The sequence below is a fragment of the Alosa sapidissima genome, chromosome 11 (assembly GCF_018492685.1).
Source record: "Alosa sapidissima isolate fAloSap1 chromosome 11, fAloSap1.pri, whole genome shotgun sequence".
Taxonomy (NCBI): domain Eukaryota; kingdom Metazoa; phylum Chordata; class Actinopteri; order Clupeiformes; family Clupeidae; genus Alosa; species Alosa sapidissima.
The window spans coordinates 9980090-10003976 of NC_055967.1; the positions used below are offsets into that span (position 1 = coordinate 9980090).

Consider the following 23887-nt stretch of genomic DNA (forward strand, 5'->3'; position numbering starts at 1 on the left):
CTCTCTCCATTCTTATTCTCTCTCTCTATTTCTCTCTCTCGTTTTTACCCTTCCATCTTCTCATCAGTCGAGTCCTCTCTGTGTTTCCCATCTTTCCTTAATGTATTGCCTCTTGACATCTTCCTTCCACTGTTTCTCTTTCATTACTCTCTTCTCCTCTTTCACCCCATTTCTCTCACACTCCATCTTTTCCCTCTCACTTTTTCTCTCTGGTTTTCACTAAACATACCACCAACGCTGCTTCAATGATTCCCAAAGAATAGGCCGTGCCTGTCAGTCAAAAGAGCACGCATCACAGTGGTTGAGGGCTTAAAAAAAGCCTTGAGCTGAAAAGACTGATGCTTGTCTGGTGCTGAGGTCACGTCTCTGAGTGGAGAGTGATTTTCTCATCAGTTGTGCCTTATTGTCCTGGTCTAATGCTCTCTCTCTCTCTCTCTATCTCTCTCTCTCTCTCTCTCTCTCTCTCTCTCTCTCTCTCTCTTTTTCTCTCTTGCACTCTCTCTCGCCAGTGATTTCCCTTGTTCTGTCCTCCCCTTTTCATCCTCTCTCCATTTCTCCATTATGTTCTCCCTGTGTACATATCTTGGACAACATTTCTACTGCAGCCCCTGCAAGGCTTGACATTTTAAATCCTTTGGGATTTAAATAGGCCTAAAAGGAGCATGACTTACATTTAGAGATAAAGGTGGATAATAAAATTATTTCTTCAGGGCTACGTATTTACATCAAATAGACTATTAACACATTTTGACCACCTATAATTCAAGTCTTACCTGGAGACCCACATAATTATTTAAATCTTCTCTCTGAAGGTAACAGTATTTCCTTCTCATTTTAGATACTATCTGAGCTTAATATATGGTATATAAAATTCCCTCAGTATTTGTCTAATAGATTCATGTCTATGCGTGGATTTTACCCAATGTTTCCAGAATAAGAGAGGTACATACAAGCTTCTGGATGTACTCTTGGAGTCTCTAATGTTGTTAACATTATTTAGTTCTAGATGAAATTGCCAATTAGAACTTCAAAGACTCAAGTGTTTATACCACCCCCATCATTTAGCTGGGAGACCAAAACAGAAAGTACTGCAAGGATTTATGAGTTTAGCATGGCTTGTGTTAGGAGAACTGGTAAATAGATGACACATTTGGAAACAATGGCAAAATACCACAGCAATATGGACAACTATCATGGACTATTATAGCCACTATTATCACTAGGGAAATGTTCGAAAGACTGTGATCAGATTCACATGTATATAAATTGTTATTTCCTAATAGGATTGTGAACATTTGTTATGTGATTTCACAATAATGAGTAGTTTGGCTATACTGTGGCATGACAGGGCTGAGAGGTCACTTGATCCTGTTCTGTACACATACATTAACCTCAAACACAGAGCTTCTCTTCTCTATGACGTGTCATGGAGGGAACAGTGTGACAGTGAAAATGTCACATTGCTCATATATGTGATATGAAATCTTCCTTAATCTCCCTTACATGAATGCACATCACTAGAAACCAGTGACAAATGTGATGTATTACATATACAGCATTTGTTCAGCCACTCTCTTAACTGAATCAAGATCACATTGGGACAGTGGGAATGAGCTGAGGTCGCTGGCTGTAGGTGTCAGAGAGTATGTGAATGATTTTGGTGATTTCGAAGAACAGTACCATCTTCCCCCTGTTTTGGGCAAGGACCAGATGGTGAATACAGCATATCGGTACAACATATAAAGGATATGCACAGACCCACAGGGGTTACAATGAAAACAATCTTACCACCACTTATTGGCATATCACACACATGCCCATGTGCTCACAGCTTCCACACACACAAACACACATGCGCGCAAACCCATAAGATCCCATTGGGTTAATGCTGTTGCACAACCTTCAATCACTTTAATAGAGTTCCTACCCTCCTCCGCTGCTGGCCGGATCTTTGCATGAGCCATTATGTAATTTCATATATATGTGGCGTTAAGGCTGCAGGGAGGGCAGGACACTTGCATGAAAGGCTGCCTAACACATTTCACATTAGAGGAAGCTGTCCCAGCAGCACGCTCATGAATATTCACTATGAACAAGGTACGTGGATACAGTACACACAAACACACATTACACGTAAACAATGCAACTATCTAAGGGAAATAACTGACACACAAGCCGAGCTAGGACAGTTTACACACCTTCTCTAAACACACTCTTTCACACACATACACACACACACACACATACACATCACACACACACACACACACACACACACACACACCAACAATATAAAGTCATGGTCTGGGCAGCTAACCAAATAAAATGCCAAATTTATCTAATTTACAATCCTGCTTTTAAAAGGTCCTTTCCCTCCTTCTGATAAATACCCTCGGAATTCTGCAGGCAAAGCCGCAGTCAATGTTTGAAAATGGCATGTCTGGCTTCGGAAAGTAAAATCACTTCACTACAGAACAAGGCTTTTATTGAACATCTGGCCAATGGACTTGAATGTTTACAGAGAAAGAACCCCAATCGGTTACTGTATCCCTCTAGATTTAAATTTAATTTAAATGAATTTAGCAGACTATTCCCCACTTGGGCAACTCTCACAAAGAGCAAGAATGCAATGATATGGACAATGCACAATGATGAGGGTCCATAATAGAGTTCAAGGGAACTACCAAGGAGAGTCCACAGTCCACACACACACACACACACACACACAAACACACACACATACAGAAACACACTCACACACACACTCACACAGCTATTCATTCTGTCCCTGCCAGAATGATAAACAGTACAGGGAGTCTGAAGGGGATACAAATTCAAGAGAGACATCAGAGTAGATAATGTAATGAAATTAGGTGAAAAATAACTAAAGGCATTGTTTGTTACATTTATGCGACTCTAGATAAAACCTTGGGGCAATACTGATATCAGACAGTCTCAGCGATTGTACTTTAAATAAAACATTAATATGGTAGACAGAGCAATGCTCCATCCACTGACCACAGGCAGAAACAACAAATGAACAGACAGATCTCACTATTTTAAGCCTTGACTAACAGCCAACTACATGTGCATCAGATAATAAATGCCACCAACTTAATCCTTCTTTAGATAACGCTTGAAACACTTGATTCTAATGAGTAAGTTCTAAAAGCTCCCACAAAGCGCAATGCCTTTCCTTTGACCTTTTTTCCTTTATAACCAAGCCATACATTGCACAACAGGGGACAAGATGCACAGCTGCTCAGCTAGTTAGAATAAATGTAAAAATTGTTCTTACCTGGCCAAGATGAGGCATGGGATTGAATCCACAAAGGTTGCACACCATGTTCTTGCACTCTGTACAGGTGTTGTAGTTGGGAGTATCCTTGGAGCCGATATTGAGATCCACTTTGCAGAGCGGGCACGATGACTTAGGAGGAGCAGGTTGTTTGGAGGCTAGAGCTTCAGAGGGCTTTGCTGGAGGTTCCTCCTTTTTAACTGCAGCTGATGGAGCAGTGACCTTTGGAGGAGCCTCAGGCTTCTTCTCCTCTGGTTTCTGTGCTGCAGCAGGTGGTTTAGTGTCCGCAGCTGGTGGAGCCTTTGCAGGACCCTGGGCTGATACAGATTCCTTGCGGGCAGTAGGTGGTGTCGGAGATGTCTCATCCTGAACAGTAGACGTGATCAGATTTGATGCTGAACTGAAGAAAGAGGAGCCAAAGCCCATTACCTTCCCGGACACTGACTCAGCGGGTTGAGGTGAAGGAGATCGAGCTTGAGCGGTGTCTGTGCGACTCCCAAAGCCAAAGAATCCTGTAGCAGATTCTGCTGGCTTAGATGGGGGTGTAGGCTGAGCTTTGGCGGTGTCTTTTGCTCCACCAAAACCAAAGCCGCCAAAGAATCCAGACTCCTGTTTAGGAGGTTCAGTCTGTGGAGGAGGAGCTGCCTTGGCAGGTGGCGGGGCTGCCCCTTTGGATGGTTGCTGTGGTGGTTTCCCAACTTCTTGCTGTGGAGCTGGTTTTTGCTGAGGGGCCACAGCAGGAAGTTGATCTGGTGGTTTCTCAACAACTGTGGGTTTCTGACTTTGAGGAGGCTCCACACTGGGAGGGATCTCCTTTTTCTGTGGTGATGGTGGAGCAGAAACTTTGCTTGGCAGCTTCTGAGGTGCCTTCACCGGTGGGCCAGGTGGTTCTACACCCCCAAGAGCTCGTTGCATCTGACAGTTCAGGCAGAGCCACTCCTTAACCTGCAACAATTTAGAAATAACTGGGGTCAAGTGCACTCCCATCATTAATAGGCTGTTGTTTCAATATTTACCTTGACATAGAAATCAATAAATAGGGTTTGGATAATAAGTATGCCTTATTTCCAATGAGGCGTGTAAATTACTCTCCAAGGAGAGTGTAATCCACAAGCATATCACCTCATTTACACAGTGTATTAGTATCCCATGAGTATAATCTGTTTTTACAGTAAATTTATCATCTCAGACTAACTGGGAAGTGTGTCTAGTGTGTTGAAATGAGGAAAATTGGAAATCTGAGTATTGTCAGCAACAATGCAAAACAAACAATTATTTAGCACTATTTATTCTATATTTATTTTTATTTTATAAATATATTTATATATATTTATAAAATAAAAATAAAAATGTCAAAATAAAACCATACAGACTATAGTAAATTATCTATAGATATACCGGTAGGCCTTTCAAAGATAGTTTCCTCTATGGGATACCCTTCCTAATGAGTGGTTTTATTTCCCAAAAATGAAACAAAATTAAAGTATGTGGTTCCCCATATTCCTCTGCATTCAAAGCATTATTATTTGGTATTATATGGACTTTGGTTTTGTGAATTAATTTAAATATTTCCAGGCAATTAAAAGAGTTGTCTTTCTAATATGTCTTTACATGATTGCTGTAGACTTAAGTTTTTTTTTCATTTTTGACAAAAGGTTATTTTCACATTTAAAATCATTTTCATGAATTATCTTACCTCAGTTACATGTGGCATGGGGTTAAAACCACACTGGTTGCACACAATATTCTTGCATTCAGTGCATGAGTTGTAGTTGGGAGGATCCTTGGAGCCTCTGTTAAGGTCCACCTTGCAGAGCGGGCAAGATGTTTTCGCTGCAGCTGGTAAAACTTGTACCTCTGAGGGCTTGGATGGTGTTTCATCCTTCTTAGTGGGAGCTGGTGGTTCCTTCACTTGAACTACTTCTGGTTTCTCCTTTTCTTGACTTGGTGCAGCAGGTGGCTTTGTTTCTGCTCCCACTGGTAGTTTAGTGGAGGCCTGAGCTGACACAGACTCCTTACGGGTAGCCGGTGGTGTTGGAGTTGGCTCATCCTGAACAGCAGAGGTGATGAGATTGGAGGCTGAGCTGAAGAAGGAGGAGCCAAAGCCCATAACCTTCCCGGACACCGACTCAGCAGGTTGTGGTGATGGAGAGCGAGATCGAGCTGTATCTGTGAGACCACCCAAGCCAAACATTTTCCCAGCCACAGACTCTGTTGGTTTTGGAGATGTTGGAGGCTGATCTTTTGGTGTTGCTTTACCTCCAAATCCAAAGCTAAAGAATCCAGATTCCTGTTTGGGAGCTGAAGGTGCCTGTGCTGGCTTTTCCATTTTTGGTGCCTGCTGTGTGGCAGGCCCCTTCTGTGGAGGTGTCTGCTGGGTTACTGGTTGCTTTGGTGGGGTGGCACTTGGCTTGGTTTCGGTAGAGGTTGGTTGTTCGGTTGGTTTGGGTGAAGCAGGCTTCTGGACTTGTCCTCGTGCTACTGCTGGTGAGGACTGTCTTCTAAGTGCTGCTGCTGTTGCAGCATTTTCTTTCGCAGCAGTTGAATCTGGAGTGGCAGGTACTGCAGGAGAGGACTGCCTCCTGTTTGGAGAACCTACATCCACTTCATCCTTATTCAATGGTGACCCAGGTGCAGGGGCTTCTTTCTTTTTGTCTGAAACTGGTGCTGGAGCCTCTTTCAGCTTTGGAGACCCTGGTGTTGGAGCCTGCTTGCTCTTTGGTGAAACTGGACTGGGAGCCACCAGAGGGGATGACTGCCTCCTGCTTTCAGGGCCTGCTGAGGGTGACCCTGGAGGTGTTCCTGTGGCAGGAGAGGACTGTCTTCTAAGTGGAGAGCTATCTGACACAGTCTCCTTCTTTATAGGTGAGCCTGGAGATGGAGATGCTCCAGCAGATGACAGCCTCCTCTGCGTCTGACCAGCATCCACGCTTGCTTTTCTCAGAGGTGATCCTGGAGATGTAACAACTGGAGATGATGGTTGTCTATTAGGAGAACCTGCAAGAGGCGATCCTGGTAATACTGCTGCAGCTGGTGAGGACTGTCTCCTATTTTGAGAGCCACTTTCACTAGCTTCCTTTCTAAGGGGAGGTGTTGAAACACCTGGTATTGACTGACGTCTTTGCACAGATCCTGCTTCCACCACATCTTTCTTTAGTGGTGACAATGGAGTTGGAACTTCTTTCTTTTTCGGTGAGGGTGGCACTGGTTCTTCCTTAACTTTTGGTGACCCAGGCGTTGGAGCTTGTTTGACTTTAGGTGAGGCTGGTGGTATAGCGGCTTTTTGGGGTGAGGCAGGTGCTGGGGCCTCTGCTGTTTTGGGAGAAGCTGCAACAGGAGCAATCTTGACTTTAGGTGACCCTGGAGCTGCAGGTTCTGCTGGCTGTGGTGCAGGAGTAACAGGTGTCTCCTTTTGGAGTGGCATTGCTGGGGCCTTAGTAGGCTGTGATGGAGGTTTTATCATTGGTGGTTGTGGTGGTTCCATGCCAGCAGTTGCCCTCTGCATCTGGCATGTCAAGCAAAGCCAATCCTTGACCTAAAATTGGGTGGGATGTTCATTAATGGTATAAAATTATATTTTGTAGGAGTGTATTGAACAGATACATTTTAGGTGTCCATATGTAGGAAACATGATTAAGCAAATCTAGTGTGGAAAAACACAAAAATAATCAGCCTCAATATTGTTATTTGAACTTGAATCTGAAGACAACTCATTAAAACAGAATCTGAGGAAGAACTTGAAATACATACCTCTGTGAGATGTGGCATCGGATTAAAGCCACACAGATTGCAAACTGTATTCTTGCATTCTGTGCAGGTGTTATAGTTTGGAGGATCCTTTGAGCCCATGTTAAGATCCACCTTGCACAGAGGACAGGACTGAACTGCTTTGGGAACAGGATCTGTTTTAGGCAGTGTCAATGGTGCCTTGGTTTTTGCAGGCTCCTCTGTTTTGATTGCTTCCGGTTTCTTTTCCACAGGCTTCTGACCAGCTGTGGCTGATGGCTTGGAATCAGTTGCAGGAGGTTGGGCTTGGACAGAGCCCTTACGGGAGGGGGGCTGGGATGGTGGTTGAGCCTGGATAGAACCCTTTCTGGAAGCTGGTTGGGATGGCGGTTGGGCTTGGACAGATCCCTTTCGGGAAGCTGGTTGGGAAGGGGATTGGGCTTGTATGGAGCCCTTTCGGGAGGGGGGCTGTACAGGGGTCTCATCTTGAACTGCAGAGGTGATCAAATTTGAGGCTGAGCTGAGGAAGGAGGAGCCAAACCCAAAGACCTTCCCTGAGACAGATTCTGCAGGTTGAGGTGATGGCGAACGAGACCGAGCTTTGTCTTTTGCTCCTCCAAATCCAAATCCAAATAAGCCACCCTCTTGCTTTTGTTGCTCTGCTTCTTGCAGTGGTGCGGGCTTAGCAAGAGGAGGTCCTTCTGGAATCTTTTGTTGAGGTTTCCCTGGGTCTGGCTGTTGGGTTTTAGTGGTAGCAGTTACTGATGGTTTGTCCTGTGGTCTCTTCTCCTGTGGTGCAGCTGGAGGTTCTACTCCACGAAGGGCTCGTTGAGTTTGGCAGTTCAAACACAACCATTCTTTAACCTGCAACAGTACAAGGGTTACAGTTACTGTATTGTGGAACAACAGTGTAATCATCCAACGGTTTCAATGTGGTGGTATTTCATACTACATCCACTGTCAAATAATTCACAAAAAACTACATTACTACTTAAATGTACAATAACAATGGAATATTTGAACAATCACCTCAGTGAGATGAGGCATAGGATTGAATCCACAAAGGTTGCACACAACAGTTTTACATTCGGTGCAGGTGTTATAGTTGGGCGGGTCCTTGGAGCCAATGTTGAGGTCTACTTTGCAGAGTGGGCAGGATGATTTTCCCATTGATGGACCAGGTTGAGTCTCTTGAGCCTTGGCTGGAGGTTCCTCCTTTTTAACTAGAGCTGATGGTGCTTTAGCCTGTGCAGCTACCTCTGGCTTCTTGTCCTCTGACTTCTTGTCCTCTGGTTTCTTGTCTTGTTTCTGTGCAGCAGGTGGTTTGGTCTCTGTAGCTGACGGTGCAGTGACCTGAGGGGGTGCCACAGGCTTCTTCTCTTCTGTTTTCTGTGCTGCTGCAGCTGGTGGAGCCTTTGCAGGACCCTGGGCTGACAAAGACTCTTTACGGGTTGTAGGTGGTGTAGGAGATGGCTCATCCTGAACAGCAGACGTGATCAGATTTGATGCTGAACTGAACAGGGAAGAGCCAAAGCCCATAACCTTCCCAGACACAGGTTGAGGAGAAGGAGATCTCGACCTAACTGTGTCTGTGATGCCACCCAACCCAAACCCAAACAAGCTACTCTCCTGCTTAGGTGGTTTAGCCTCTGGTTGTGGAGCAGTTTTGGCTGGAGATGTTGCACCTTTTGGCATTTGCTGTTTACCAGGGTCTTCTTTTTGGGTAGGTTTTTGCTGTTGGGGCTGCTGGGTGGGCTCTGGTGGTTTGGCTTCTTCTTTCTTCTGAGGAGAGGATGGCATTTTAGTTTGGGGCTGTGATGCTGTTGGGGTTTTATTGGGTTGTGGCTGCGGTGACATCACCGGAGGTCCTGGAGCTTGTTGCATCTGGCAGTTCAGGCAAAGCCATTCCTTGGCCTGTAACAGTATAATATTAATATTAATGATACACAATTATATATTTTTGCAAATAGCGCAAATTGCAGCAAAAAAAGCATGCATATATCAAATAATATGTGTTATACATGGACACAACTCATTTAAATACACTGGTTGTGATACACATCATGAGGTAACAGTATATAAACATGTTTCTAAATTGTTATTTGATGGTTCTTGATCGTGGCTTACCTCTGTCAGATGGGGTGTGGGATTAAATCCACATAGATTGCATACAGTAGCCTTGCACTGAGTGCAAGAGTTGAAATTCGGAGGATCCTTAGACCCTATATTCAGAGGAACTTTACAGAGTGGACAAGATGAACCCACAGAACTTTGCTGAGATTCTTTTGTCTGTGGCTCAGTTGTCACCTTAGCCTGAGGGGCACCCTGTGGCCTCTTCTCCTCAGGCTTCTTATTTTGTAGTTTCTTCTCCTCCATCTCCGGTTTCTGTGCTGCAGCAGCTGGTCTAGTCTCTGCAGCTGGTGGAGCCTTTGCAGGACCCTGAGCTGACACAGACTCCTTACGGGCTGTGGGAGGAGTTGGCTCATCCTGAACAGCAGATGTGATCAGATTTGATGCTGAACTGAAGAAGGAAGAGCCAAAGCCCATAACTTTCCCAGACACTGACTCGCCAGGTTGTGGTGAGGGAGATCTGGATCTAGAAGTGTCGGTCAGACCACCTAAGCCAAAGCCAAACAAGCCAGAATCCTGCTTGGGTGGCTCAGCCTGTGGCATTGGTACCGGCGATTTAGCTGGAGAAGCCTCAGCTTTCACAGCTGGCTGTGCAGGTTTCCCAGACCCTTGCTGAGTAGGAGCTTTGCTTTCAGCAGCGGGCAATTTCTCTACTTTTTTGTCTTTCTCTTGGGCCCCTGCTGGAGGTAACGCCATCTTCTGTGTAGAGTCTGGTACAGGTGCATCCTTGCCAGTTGGTTGAGAAGGTGCCAGTACTTTGTTACCCTGAGGCTTCATCATAGGAGGGCCTGGAGGTTCCATACCTCCAAGAGCCCACTGTGTCTGGCAATTCAAGCAAAGCCATTCCTGTACCTGTAATGATAAAGAGACAATGTTATCAGCATCTGTTATTCCACCCATCACATACTGTACACAAAAACAAGAGTATTACACTGTGTTAGTACTGCAAAAAAGGCATGCATCCTGCAAATATTAATTCATGTTTTATACAATATTAAATTAATAGTTTTGGATGCAAAATGGTATAAACAGAAACAGTACCTAATGATACAAAAAAAGTTGTTGAGTTGAGTAAGTGTCTGAATATTGATGTTTATTCACAATGTCACAAAATAAATTAAAGTTCAATAGAATTAGAACAAAAACACAAACACCAACACACTACCAACAGAAAAAACATACATCTACAATAATAATAGCCTGCATTATTAAGCACTTTCCAGGTAACATTCAAAGAGCTTCTCAATGCATGGTTCATTATAAACAATGGAAGAACACACAAAAGTATTATAATGAATGCCACTGTCCTAGCATTTGTAACAGTTTGTTAGGCAGGACAGCATTTCAAAGAACATGTATTATTCAAAACAATATAGCCTATAAGTAAGACTATGAAAGAGAGTGGCTTTTAAACCAGATTCTGACAAAACAATGAAATACCCACTTTACCATGTTCTGACAAAAACAAAATGTGTATTTGACCAGCTCATCTATGGTTGCAGCACATTCTAAATGTGTGAGAAAATGGTACTGTCCATTTCAACTTGGTTTTGCAGTTTGATGCATTTCTGCCATTGAAAGTCCAGGCTCAAAGGCAGTTTTAATCTAAAACAGTTTTGAGACAAGAACATGCAGCCACTAACATTACATGTGTCATCAGGTAATGCATAATATGATAATTTCAACTATAAGGCTGCAGTTTAAAATCTATCCTGAACAACAACCAACATTATTCAGTAGGACCAAATAGTTCAAAGGAATCCAACTTAGTGTGACCTATGGATTGACTATGGTTTACCAATTTTCAAGTGTTGTGTTTCTAGAACAAGGTGATGATGCAAATTACATTGTTTTGCCAGCATTTTTGATAAAATAGCAATGGTACTATTTTAACACTGTCTGGATCAATAGCCACTGTCTTTTGTAGAGCTGTGCTCGTGAATAGCATATTGTAAAATGTCTTTGAAGTTATACATTATTCACTTCAAAGTTAAAATTACATATTTATCTAAAAAACGGCATCATATTGAAAACAAGTTAACTGGGTGAACAGGTGTGCATGCTGAAAAATTCCAACAGGACCATCCACCCAACAAAATACAGAAACTTATCACTAGCAATAAAATATAAGCAGACTGCACACAGGTATGTCATTGTAGAGATACCTCAAGACAGATCTGTCCAAATATAGCTTCTTTTGACCTTACTAAAACATATCCTTTCGAAATAATTTGACTACATTAATCTCATCCAATAGACATTTGCGTTTTATATGTAAAAACTGACAGATCTGCCTTTTGTTTGTGCAGTAGGCCTTAACGAAATGTATTAAGTACCACAAATTACACAACTAATAACACAATATCAAGATTAAAAACTATAAATAAAACATTAATATAGAGTAACACATGCACACAAAAGGCATACACAGTGTAAAGTAAATCACAATACTATTAGTCCAATCAGAAAGAAAAGTTTAGTAGTATAGCAAACATCTGGAAATGAGCGATAACCATGGCAATGGAAGGTGAATGTCTTTGTGCACTACTGTGTGAAATGAAATGTTTTAAACTTAAAATAATGTCTTTTGTTGCTTGTTTGAACAGATAGTCTTACTTCTGTGAGGTGTGGCACTGGATTGAATCCACAGAGGTTACATACAACACTCTTGCATTCAGTGCAGGTGTTGTAATTTGGTACTTCCTTGGAGCCCATGTTGAGATCCACTTTGCAGAGAGGGCACGAGGATTTTGTTGTTCTGCTCAGAGTTGGTGATGATGTGGGCTCTAACACAAGACCTGGTTTTGTCTCTACCAATGACGTCTGACTCTGCTGTTGCAAAGTTTGTTTTCCCTCTTGCGTCTGTATCACAGATGGTTTCTCTCCCATTTTCTTAGGAGAGGCCTGGACTGGCAAAGACTCCTTTTGGGCCACAGGAGTATTGAGTGCCTCATCCGGGACAGCTGAAGATATTAAGTTTGTAGCTGAGCTGAGAATGGAGGACCCAAAGCCAAACATCTTCCCAGAGACAGACTCTGTGGCCTGTGGTGAAGGTGATCTGGATCTAGATGTGTCTTTAGCCCCACCAAAACCAAACAGCATTCCCGACATGGACTCATTAAGCTTTGAAGCAGCAGGGGTTTTGGGAGCCTCTTTACCACCAGATCCGAAGCCAAAAAAGCTGGTTTCCTGCTTAGGGGGCACATACTGTGCTTGTGGCACAGTTTTGGCAGGGGATGTTGTTCCACCTGGTGTTGGTTGAGGCTTTGTTGGTACTTGTTTTGGATTTTGTGGTTGTGGTTGCGTATCAGGTGAAACAGTGGGTGCTTTGGTTGCTGCTGTGCTGGAAGCATCTTGGGATGTCTTACTATCAGTTTTAGCCTGCAATATATTTTGGTCTAATGACTTGGTAATGGGTTTTGCAAATTCTGCCTTGCCTGTTTGTTCTGCTGGTGTTCCTGGCTCTTTCAGTGGAGATGCAGGCAGTGCAGCACTCTTTTGGAGTGAGACTGAAGTGGTATTTTTTGCCACAGAGGCTTTGAGATCTGGGTTGCTTCTGTCAAGGTTCTGTTCTACCTTCCCTTGTGCAACATTTTGTACTTCTGTTTTTTTATCATCCAGTTTCCCTCTGCCCTTTTTAATTTCATCTGGACCACTTTTCTTTTCTTTCTCCTCATCTGATCTAAGACTGTCTATCTTATGTGCAGTGACTGGTTTAGTGTCTCCCACAGTTTGTTTACCAGGCTGACCTGGTGCAGATTCAGGTGCAGGTTCTTTTTGAGTGGATGCAGGTGTAGTAGTTGGCTCATCCTTCACGGCCGAGGAGATAAAACTGGATGCTGAATTGAAAATGGATGAGCCAAAACCTAACACCTTCCCACTCACATCTGCTGGCTGAGTTGAGGGAGACTGAGATCTAGATCTGTCTTTAGCCCCACCAAAACTAAAACCAAAAAATCCAGAATCCTGTTTTGGAGGTTCGGGCTGTGGCTGTGGTGGGGTTTTAGCAGGACCCTTAGGCATTTGCTGTGGAGGTTTAGTAGGTGCTTGCTGTTGGGCAGATTTTTGTGGAGGAGGATTTTGAGTTTGGTTAACATCAGACTCTTTAGTCAATGCTGTGCTCTTTTGTACCTGTGTTTTCTGTGCCTCTGAGGGCTTTGGCACTTCAGTAGGTTTCTGAGGACTGCCTTCTTTAGTGCTAGGGACAGGTTTTGAAGAATCTGACTTCATAGTAGTTTGCACTGATCCAGGAAGTGGTTTTGCCTTTTCTGTGTCATCTGTAGAAGAAGGATTTTTCTGAGGTGATGGCTGTGGTGATGTTGTTGAGGGCTTTTTGGCAACAGTGGGAGTTTCTATATCCTTCAGTTTAGCATTATCTGACGTTTTATCTACTGGATTCACTCTATCTGTTTGACTGACTTGCCTATTGTCTTCAATAGAATTTTCTATGTGTTTCTTGGCCTCTACTAACTTCTGAACCTCTAGTTTAGTAACTTCTGAATTGTTCTTATCAGTTTTCTTTTCCTCAGATTTCTCAGTACTCTTCCTCTCTAATTTATTATCTTTCCCTGTTGTCTGGATGTCTTTATTTGCTTCAGGTTTAATTTCCTCAGACTTTATTTTATCTTCTTTCTTTTCATCTTGCTTTCTCTTCTCTCTGTTTTCTGTCACAGCCACAGCTTCATTGTTGTCTGCTTTCTCCTGTTTTGTCTCATCCAGTTTTTTATCTACTTTTCTTTCATCTAATTTCTTTTCCACTGTTTTCTCCTCTTGCCGTGGCTCATCACCACTTTTCTCTGGTTTCTTCCCCTCCACTCCCTTCTTACACACAACCTTTTCAGATGTTTTGTCAACTGCTGTCTCAACAGCAGGTCTTTTTGTCTCTATGATAGGAGTTTTGGGTGAGACTTGTGATTGTGCAGGGCCTCTCTGCACCACAGGCTGTTTTTCTAAAGGCTCTTCCTGTGTAGATGATGTGATTAAATTGGATGCTGAGCTGAACATGGAGGAGCCAAAGCCAAGAACTTTGCCGGAAACAACGCCTGCAGAGGCTGACTGTGATTTTAATGCATCTTTAGCCGCACCAAACCCAAACCCAAAAAAGCTGGACTCCTGTTTTGGAGTTTTGGCCTCTGCTTGTGGTTTAGCTTTGACTGGTGAGTCACTACTGCTGGGTGTTTTCTGTTGATGTTTGTCAAGAATCTTTTGTGGGTCAGGCATTTTTGGTGGGGGTTGTCTGACACCTGTTGCAATGGTTTTACCTTGAGTGGTAGTTTGTTCAGACTCTTTCTTGGTTGATTGTGGTGTTATGTGGACTGGTTCCTTCTTTTCAAGAGAAGCAGATGAAGGAACATATTCCTTTACAGATTGTAATGGTGTAGACTCTTTATTTAATGGAGTTAATGATGTTTTAGCCTGAGGCTCCTTGTCTGTTTTTGTCATGATGAAAGACACACCAGATGCTTTTTTGTCCTCTGTTGTCTTTTTGTCCTCCTTTTCTTCCACAATATCCTCCTCTGGTTTATGTGTCTTCTTTTCTATGGCCACTGATTTTTGTTCCTGAGATGCTTTTTCTTGTGGTCTCTTGTCTTCCCGAGTAAGAATGTTCGTTTTTTGTTCCTGTGGTCCTTTTTGCTTCTCATCTGTCTTTTCCAAAGCTTCTTTTTGATTCTTAACTGTTGCTTCCACTGGCTTCTTAACAGATAATCCAATATTATCAGGGTTTTTTACTTTCTCAGCATCTGTTTTTACATCACCTGCTTTCTCTACTGTTTTTTCTGTAATGGTTTGTTTAGACTCTGCTGTGGTTTGTAATGCTGGAGGGGCTTGTGTTGGAACAGCCCCCTTTTGCCCAGGTAGTGGTAAAACAGCTCCTTTTTGTTCTGATGGTGGTGGAGCAACTCCCTTTTGTCCAGGTGGAAGTTGAATAGCTCCTTTCTGCTGAGATGTTGGTGGAACAGCTCCCTTTTCCACAGAGGATGGTTCATCTTGGACTGCAGAGGATATAAAATTAGATGCAGAACTAAACATTGAAGAGCCAAATCCTAGTACTTTTCCTGAAACAGATCCTGCTGGTTGAGGTGAAGGTGAACGAGACCTTGATGTATCTTTCAGTCCTCCAAATCCAAAACCAAAGAAACTGGATTCTTGCTTTTGAGGTTCAGACTGTGCAGAGGACACTGGTTTTGTAGATGGGACAACCATTTTTGGCACTGGCTGCTGTGACTTTGCAGCCTGCACATGAGGTTGGGGAGGAGGTTGTTGTGAACGTTTTGGCTCTGGGGGAACCTGCTTGGGTTGGGTTGTGTTCACATTTGATTTTCCAGAAACCTCATTTTTTATTGATTCATGCTCAGGAATCATTGTGGAAATTATTCCAGATTTGAAGTTTGGATCTTGAGATTTTTTATCCTCAGGTTTATCGTTGCCTGGCTGTGCTTTTTGAATTGTAACTGGTTTGCTTGGCTGTGCTGATGGGGCAATCTCCTTTCTTTGTGGGGAACCAGTTGTTAAAGAATCTTTATTTTCAGGAGCTGTTTTTGGAAGGTCTTTGATTTGTTTAGTAGTTGGTGTTATACCCGAGGGTTGTTGTTTGATGCCTTCTACTTTGGTATTGTCTTGTTTTTGTCTATCACTCTCTGTCTTGATTTCTTGTTTCTTAATAATGGCCTTTCTATCTTCCTGTTTATTGTCTAGTAATTTCAGTTCCACTTGTTCCTGCATGTCAGGCACTTTTGTTGTAGGTGTAGAAGTTGATGCCTTGCTCTGTTGTTTCACTGATGACTTTTCTTCTTTTCGTACAGTAGTTGGTTTGGGTTCTGGCTCTGATTTCTTGGGAGAGGCTTGTAATACAGTATCTTTCTGCAAGCTAGGTGCTGTGGCAGTGGATTCACCCTGGACAGCTGATGTCACAAAGTTTGATGCCGAACTGAAGATGGAGGATCCAAATCCAAAAACCTTCCCAGATACAGATTCTGTGGACTGAGTTGACGCAGGCTGTTTGTCTTTACCAAAACCAAATCCCAAAAATCCAGACTCTTGTTTTGGTGTTTCAGATTTGGGTTGTGATGCAGTTTTGGCAGGAGACTGTTGACTGGGTTTTTGTGGTAAGATTTGGTGTTTTGGCAGTGTCTGACTAGGAGATTTAGCTAATTTAACTGGCTCTTGAACTTTGCTATCTTCACTTGAACTTGGAACAATATTAGCAGTTTCAATTTTCATTGTCTGCACAGATGGTGTGGCCTGTTTGCTTTGTGAAGAGGATAATGCTGTTTCTTTCTGTTGTGGTTGTGTTTGCACTTGTGGTTTGGAAGATGTGTTTACTGAAACTAATGGTGGTGTGGCCTGGGAGTCTACATTCAGTTTCTTAACCTCTGGTTTCTTTTCTTCTTGCTTGTTTCCTGTAGACATTGGTTGCTCAACCTTCTTATCATCTGATGTTGATTTAAGCAGGGGTTTGGTGTCACTTTGAATTTTGGGAGAGGAAACTGAGGGCACAGAATCTTTTGTTCCAGTGGGTTGTTTGTTTGAGTTCTCCTCTACAGCTGAGGTGATTAAGTTGGATGCTGAGCTGAAAAGAGATGAACCAAACCCTAAAACCTTCCCAGAAACTGACGCTTGTGTTTGAGATGAAGGTGACTGGGATCTAGATGGGCTGCTAAACCCAAACAATCCAGAATCCTGTTTAGGAGGATCAGATGATGGTGGGACAGATTTCTTAAGTGAAGCTGTGTTTGAGGGTGTTGGTTGTTGAGGTTTTTGAGAGACTTCCTGGGGAGAGGGATGTTTCATGGGAGGTGAGGCAATAGATTGTTTGGGTGGTGCTGAACCTAGCTTTTCATCTACTTTCTTATCATCAGCATGTTTCTGATCAGATGGTGTTGTCTTTTGAGCTGGTCCAGCTTTAGTGCTAGAAGACAGTTTACTTCCCTCTACACTACCTGGTTGTGTTGAGGGTGGGGAACTATCAGCTACAGTATCTTTGGGTTCAGGTGTGGCAAGAGTTTTTTCCTTGTTTCCAGCCTTTAATGGAGCAGTAGGTTTAGTGGCTGACATAGAAACAGGCTTTGTTTCTATAGGCTTCTTATTCTCAGGATTTTCATCTATTTGTTTACTGTCTTCTAATTTAATTTGATTTGATAGGCTAGGTGTAGAGTCTTTGCTAGCACTAGCTTGTTCGTTTGTTGATTCATCTTGCACAGCAGAGCTGATAAAGCTAGATGCTGAAGTGAAAATAGATGATCCAAACCCTAAAACTTTGTTAGAGACAGAGCCTTCTGGGTGAGATGATGGTGACTGAGATCTAGATCTATCTTTAGCCCCACCAAACCTAAAGCCAAACAATCCTGAATCCTGCTTCTGTGGTTCAGTCTGTGTTTGAGGTGTGCCTTTGACAGGCAAACCAGCAGAGCTTGGTATTTGCTGCTGCTGAGGTGGGCCAGCACTCTGTGGCTGAGAGGCATTTTGCTGTGGAGACTGTTGGACTGTTGAGTTTGTATTACTTAGTCTCATCCCATTAGCACTGACCTGGCTTAATGGTTTCTGACTTTCAGGCTTTTTATCCTCTTGGATGACCTTTTTGGCAGGTGATGGAACAGGCTTAGCTTCTTCCTTGGCTGGCTGTTCTGATGAAAGCAGCTTCTTCTGAAGAGAACCAGGGGTAGAAGTAGCCTTTCTTTCTGTAGTGACTTTTGATGATTCACCTAATAGTTGTTTCCCTTTTGTCATATTCTCTTTATCTTTCAAAAGATCATCTGACTGTTGACTGGCTGGCTTTGCCTCTATTTTCTTTTGATCAAATGACTTTTGCTCTTGTTTTGCAACCTCTGATTTCTTGTCATCCTCTTTCTTTGTAGGCAATGCCTTGCTGTCACCAGTTGATATTTTGGGTGAGGCCTGGGCTGATGAAGAATCTTTCTGAACAGCTGGGGATTTTGTGGGGCCCTCATCTTGTACTGCAGATGAAATCAAATTAGACGCTTGACTGAAGATTGAAGAGCCAAAGCCGAAAACCTTGCCAGTGATAGGTCCTGTGGGCTGTGGTGAGGGAGAACGGGATCTGGATGTGTCTTTCACCCCACCAAAGCCTAAGCCAAAGTAGCTAGTCTCTTCTTTTGGAGGCTCAGATTGTGTAGAAGGAGCAGATTTGGCAGGGGAGGCTTGATTTTTAGTTGTCTGTGTTTTGTCAATGACCTGCTGAGGGGGCTTTTGTTGCGGGTGCTGTTTGGTAGATGGAGCAGACTGGCTAGTTTGGGCAAGTTTATTCACATCTTTTCCAGTCACAGGTGGTGATCCCTGTGTCTTCTGAGGTGAGACAGGGGGAGGAACTGCTTTGTTAAAGGGTTGGGATGCTGGGGAGGGTTTTTTAGACTGTGGTGTAGGTTTCATCATAGGTCCAGGAGGATCATCTCCTCCAAGTGCCCGTTTCATTTGGCAGTTTAAACATAGCCACTCCTTGACCTGTAATGATATTAAATTTATAAATCACTCTTGCATGCCCCAACACTTTTCCACAGACTCCACTTTTCACTTACTGTGTGCTGGTCACAATCCTTTAAAATACCTGAGAACCTGTAGATAGAGAGGAAAAAGGCCACACACCTGGAAACTCCCCTCTCCAACTCCTCAAACGGAAGCATTTCATGCCAGTACAGATTAGCATAATGAATGTTTAAATTATGTTTAAAACACTCTTGCATTTATTTTATTTTAATTGAAATATATATTTTCTATATTTTAATATTGTAGCATTATATTATTATATAGTTCAGACCTTGCTCTTTGGTTGAGATTTGGTAATTTCTTGTATGTTATTATGTTCAAGAACAAATGTGTGCCATTTCAGATGCATAATCTGAAAGTAACATGATTGTCTTCTTTCTGGATCACATGCCCTGTTAATTTTGGTATTTATTTAATTTTAAATTTGTTCAACATCCAATCAAATTACGCTACTCCCTTCTGTGTCCAGTAGTACCGTGTTAACTAGCTAGTTACTAACTAACTAGTTTATGACTTGGACTCTGTGCTTGTTTCCCATTTACTGGACTGGACTGTATATTCAGAACAGACTTTTTTTATTCTGCACACAAACACTGAACAGATACCTAAAGGACAATAAGGAGTAATTAGCTGAATTTGACAACATGTATATGGAATTAGTATCATAGACTTGAGTGCACCTTTAAGTATTTATGAACAGGAAGTGAATTTACTGTATGAAGTGACACCCAACTGATAGGTGACCTTGTTTTTTTAACTATTAAAAGATGTAAATTGACATCTACATGGTTGCCAGTACAGGAGACACAATCTGTCCACCTTGCCCTCAAGTGGTGTTGGGGGATCCTAAAAGAGCATATCTGTAAATTAGTTCTGGCAATGGGACTGGCCGTGATCTCTTCATGGTGGTACCACATGCAATTAAGTATCCTTGGACTCTCCTTGCCAGGCTGCATGCAAACTGTCAGTGTTAAATTACAGTGTCGAGGGTCAAGTCCTTTGTATTGGAGACAACCTCAGAGATGAATCTGCCATTAGGGGCTGAAGCCAACATCGTCTACCCTGCCAGATGAAGGGCCTGAGGGAGATGAGAGCTCTCACTGGATAAATGCATCAAAAGCCACTCATTCCTACACAACTGGGGAATCACAGGCAATTTTCACTGTTTATGTTTCTGAGAGGTTGAATATCACACTCAGTACAGGATAGCAGTCTGGCTAATTCATTACACAGCCTCTAGCAAAAAAGGTGAGGTTGACTTTATAATCTGCAGAGAGTCTATCATGTAAAATGAGTATTGGGTGGCGGCACATAGAATGAAAAACAAAAACAGAACATATCGCTATCTCACTTTCAGCTAAATGTAAGGGTCTCTTATACAGTATATGGAAAGCACATCTGCCTGTGTTTGAAGCTGACCACTTAAAAGCTGCAAATTTTCTTAATTAAGCTGGGCATTTACTTTCAGACAATACAGATATACATATAGAAAACCATGCAATATAATTACTGAAACAACCATTTGAACGCTGAGATTGGCACACTTGTGTTTCCAACATTTCATCCCATTCTAAGACAAAAATCCAAATAACAGAACTGTGACTAAAATATGTTTATGTTAAAAGAATGCCCTTACTACAGTGCAAAAACATATTAACTAGTCCTGGTCAACTGACTTACTATACATGGTAAACTTTGACAACAAAAGATAAATGCTGATAATTGCTTACCTCTTTCACATGTGGCATGGGATTGAATCCACACTGGTTGCATACAGTGCTTTTGCATTCAGTGCAGGTGTTGTAGTTAGGAGGATCCTTGGAGCCCTTATTGAGCTGCACCTTGCACAGAGGACAGGAGGATGGAGCTGCTTTGGAGGGAGGCTGCGAGGGTCCTTCCTTTTTCTGAGGTCCCGATGGGGGTACATCCTTTTTGCCTGGAGTTGTTGTAGCCTTGGGCTGCTGTGGAGGCTCTGCTTTCTTTGCTTCTGGTTTCTGTGCAGGGGCTTTAGTCCCCGCAGCTGATAGAGCCTTTGCAGGAGCCTGAGCTGACACAGACTCCTTACGGGCTGTGGGTGGTGTAGGAGATGTCTCATCCTGAACAGCAGAGGTGATCAGATTTGATGCTGAACTGAAGAAGGAAGAGCCAAAGCCCATAACCTTCCCAGCAGGCTGAGGTGAGGGGGATCTGGACCTAGCAGTGTCAGTCAGACCACCAAAGCCAAAGCCAAACAAGCCAGACTCCTGCTTTGGTGGTTGTGGCTGCTGTTGTAGTGGTGCAGATTTGGCAGGGGAGGGTCCACCCTTTGGCATCTGTTGTTGAGGTTTTGCAGATTCCTGGGTTTGCTTGGGCGGGGCAGCATTCACCGTGGCCTGTTTTCTCTCAGGAGATCCTGGAATATCTGTCTTTTGTGGGGCAGCCGATGGTGGATGTGAGGCTGTTGGGGGTTTGTTGGCCTGGGGCTGGGCTTTCTTCATAGGAGGACCTGGAGGCTCAGCACCTCCAAGAGCTCTCTGCATCTGGCAGTTCAGGCAGAGCCACTCCTTCCCCTATAATTACAAAAGAAGACACAGATAAATGACCAATGCATTAATATGATCTAAACCAATTATGAAAATATGGCATCTGCATTCTGCACATATTTGTGCAGTGTCACATGAGCCCTTAATGTTCATTAGTCTCAATAGCCTGCATCCTGCAGTTAATTGCATTATGTGGCTCTAATGGGATTACTGTTGAAACTGTAAACTGGTTCACGCTTCAACACATTTAGGTGTGTTAGTGCATGCCTCCTGCTGCCATAAAAAAGACAATACATGGATAAAGAAGCAAGGACCAAGAGAGGCTAAACATTAATCAACCTTCTCCGAGTTCTTGGAAACTCATAAATATTATATATACTGTGAGTGCCCTTACAATTATAATAAAGTTTAATTGAGCACTTCAGCTGAGTTCCTTTTCATGATTTTCTCACAAAATAGTTTGAGTTAAACATCTGAATAAATGTTTTGCTTTCATCTGAAAGGCTAAATTGTATCATTTCTTCCCCACAAGAATATGAATGTTTGACTGAAACCATGAAATACCGTAAAATACTAGAAAAAATTAAATCTGGACAATCTGCTAAATATGTTACCCGAATCTTGTATTCTGCAAAACCATGCTTGTGTGTGTTTTACATATATAAAAAAGGTTTACTTCAAACACAACATTCAGTAACAGAGATGCAGTCTGACATTTTGCAATATCCTTTTGCAAGACACAACAAAAAATATTGTTATACTGTGTACACTGTGACAACACATTCTACCATGATTTGTGGGAATGAATTTAGAACATAAACCATCTTACCGCTGAGTCGGGGGGACTGAATCCACACAGGCTGCAGACCTGGCTCTTGCACTGTGTACAGTTTTTATAGTTTGGAGGCTCCTTGGATTGGACATTAAGTTCCGTGTTCTTGCATATGGGGCACAGTGATTTACCCCCTGGCCCGGGCCCACTTTTAGCCTGGGCTGCAGCTTTGGCAGCTCCCTGTGATGGGGGTCCTCCCTGGGCTGCAGCCTTGGCAGGTCCCTGTGATGGGGGTCCTCCCTGGGCTGCAGTTTTGGCAGGCCCCTGCGATGAGGGTCCTCCCTGGGCTGCCCCTGGGGCACGAGCCCCAGGCCCCGGGCCTCCTGGCTGCTGTTGAGTCCCAGGCTTCCCGGAGGCTGACTGCTGCTGAGGTCCTCCCCTACTGGGCCCCTGCTGTGACTGGGGTCCAGTCTTGGGCGAGCCCTGGGGTAGCTGCCCCCCTGGTTTTGGGCCACCCTTTATCTGTGATGCAGGCTGGCCATTCCCCTGCTGGATTGGGGGCTTTTGCTGAGGGTTGGCCTGCTGCTGCTGTTTTTGTTTGTTCTGCTCAGGATCTCCATCCTCCCCGAACAGACTGAACTTGTTGACGGCCGAGGAAACGGCACTGAGAGGGTTGCCCCCGCTCAGGAAGTTAGAGGAGAACATGGCCTTGGGTCTCCACACTGGACAGTGGGGCTGGCTGAAGAGACAGGGATCCCTTCACCAGGGGCCAGCTGGTCTGAGGCACCCACACCGCTGGCATGAACGGTGGGACAGACTTCAGAGAGCTCGGGGGCTGTCCCTGACTGATGGATCTGGTGACTCACATCTGCCTCTGAAAGAAAGAAGAAAATGATTCTGTTACAAACGACTCTGTTACAAATTGATGTTTAAGGATGGCAATGTCATACATGAATGAAAAAGGATTTAGATTGTTCAGGGGTGAGATACATATTACAATAAACATAAAAGAGTTATGTTTTTACTCCATGACACATCTGCACATACAGTTCAGAGTTTTTAGAGCTGTATTTGTGCTTGTACTGATTTTGTCTGTATTTCGCTTGGGGCAATGCTGAATAACCATAACATTCTGATCATGCCACTAATGTATTTGATGGATGCTTTCTTTTGGGAACCATCAACAAACAATTATTACATTTTTGTAGATTATGATTATGAGGGAATTTGGTTATCATTTTATTATGCTCAAAAAATGTGGGGTGATTAAGCAAATCTGTCTACAAACATAGATGAAGATATGAATGATAGCCAAACATTATATCCTATTATTCCCATTCCAGCTCTTTATGGGAACATAAAGCATCTGCATAATACTACATACATAAACCTACATAAACAAAGTAACACTGCTTAATGAAGTAGCCTATTGTCCACTCAGAGGTCAGTTCCATGTTTTTCTAGGTGACTAGCATATGTAAAGAGACCATAATAACTCCTTCCAAGGGCTTAAACACCTTATTCCACTTATCATTGGCAAAAGACAATGTGATTGATTTTGAGTCTACTAATAGCCTACTACGGGTAAGAGCACAATTGGCTTGTTATAGGCAAGTATACAACATCGGGTGGTGGTACCATGAATAATGTTCTCCTTTTTCAACATGATTCGGTACCATGAATGATACTCTCCCTTTTCACCGTGAGCCTGATTCGACGTTTTCGTTCAGCACCTTGGACAGGGCACTAAACCCTCGCTATTGATTTCTGTTCTACACTTCCACACGGCAGAAAAGATAGTCGGATGCCTTCCTTTCAATGGGTAATACAATACGTTCACCTTAAGCCCTGGAAAAGGTGAATGCAACCAAACCAGAAAAAGAGGTCAATTTCAAAGAATAACTTTTCATTTTGAAAATATATGCCAATGTTTCTCAG

The 23887-nt window shown here is 43.1% G+C and overlaps 1 protein-coding gene across 10 annotated transcripts in view; it reads right to left on the reverse strand.

Annotated features, from left to right (window-relative positions):
- The window catches only part of pclob (piccolo presynaptic cytomatrix protein b), an 81851-nt gene that overhangs the window by 50580 nt on the left and 7384 nt on the right, over positions 1-23887 (reverse strand). For 9 of the 10 annotated variants that reach the window (XM_042110152.1, XM_042110153.1, XM_042110160.1 and 6 more), the window contains 9 exons: positions 22007-22823; positions 20386-21204; positions 14970-18613; positions 11771-14933; positions 9152-10006; positions 8054-8938; positions 7049-7888; positions 4995-6833; positions 3299-4243 (listed from right to left, as the gene is read on the reverse strand). In XM_042110152.1, coding sequence (XP_041966086.1) covers positions 3299-4243; positions 4995-6833; positions 7049-7888; positions 8054-8938; positions 9152-10006; positions 11771-14933; positions 14970-18613; positions 20386-21204; positions 22007-22654 — 13638 coding nt within the window. In that variant the 5' untranslated portion in view covers positions 22655-22823. The remainder of the gene's footprint in view (positions 1-3298; positions 4244-4994; positions 6834-7048; positions 7889-8053; positions 8939-9151; positions 10007-11770; positions 14934-14969; positions 18614-20385; positions 21205-22006; positions 22824-23887) is intronic. The other variant, XM_042110159.1, reaches the window with a different exon arrangement.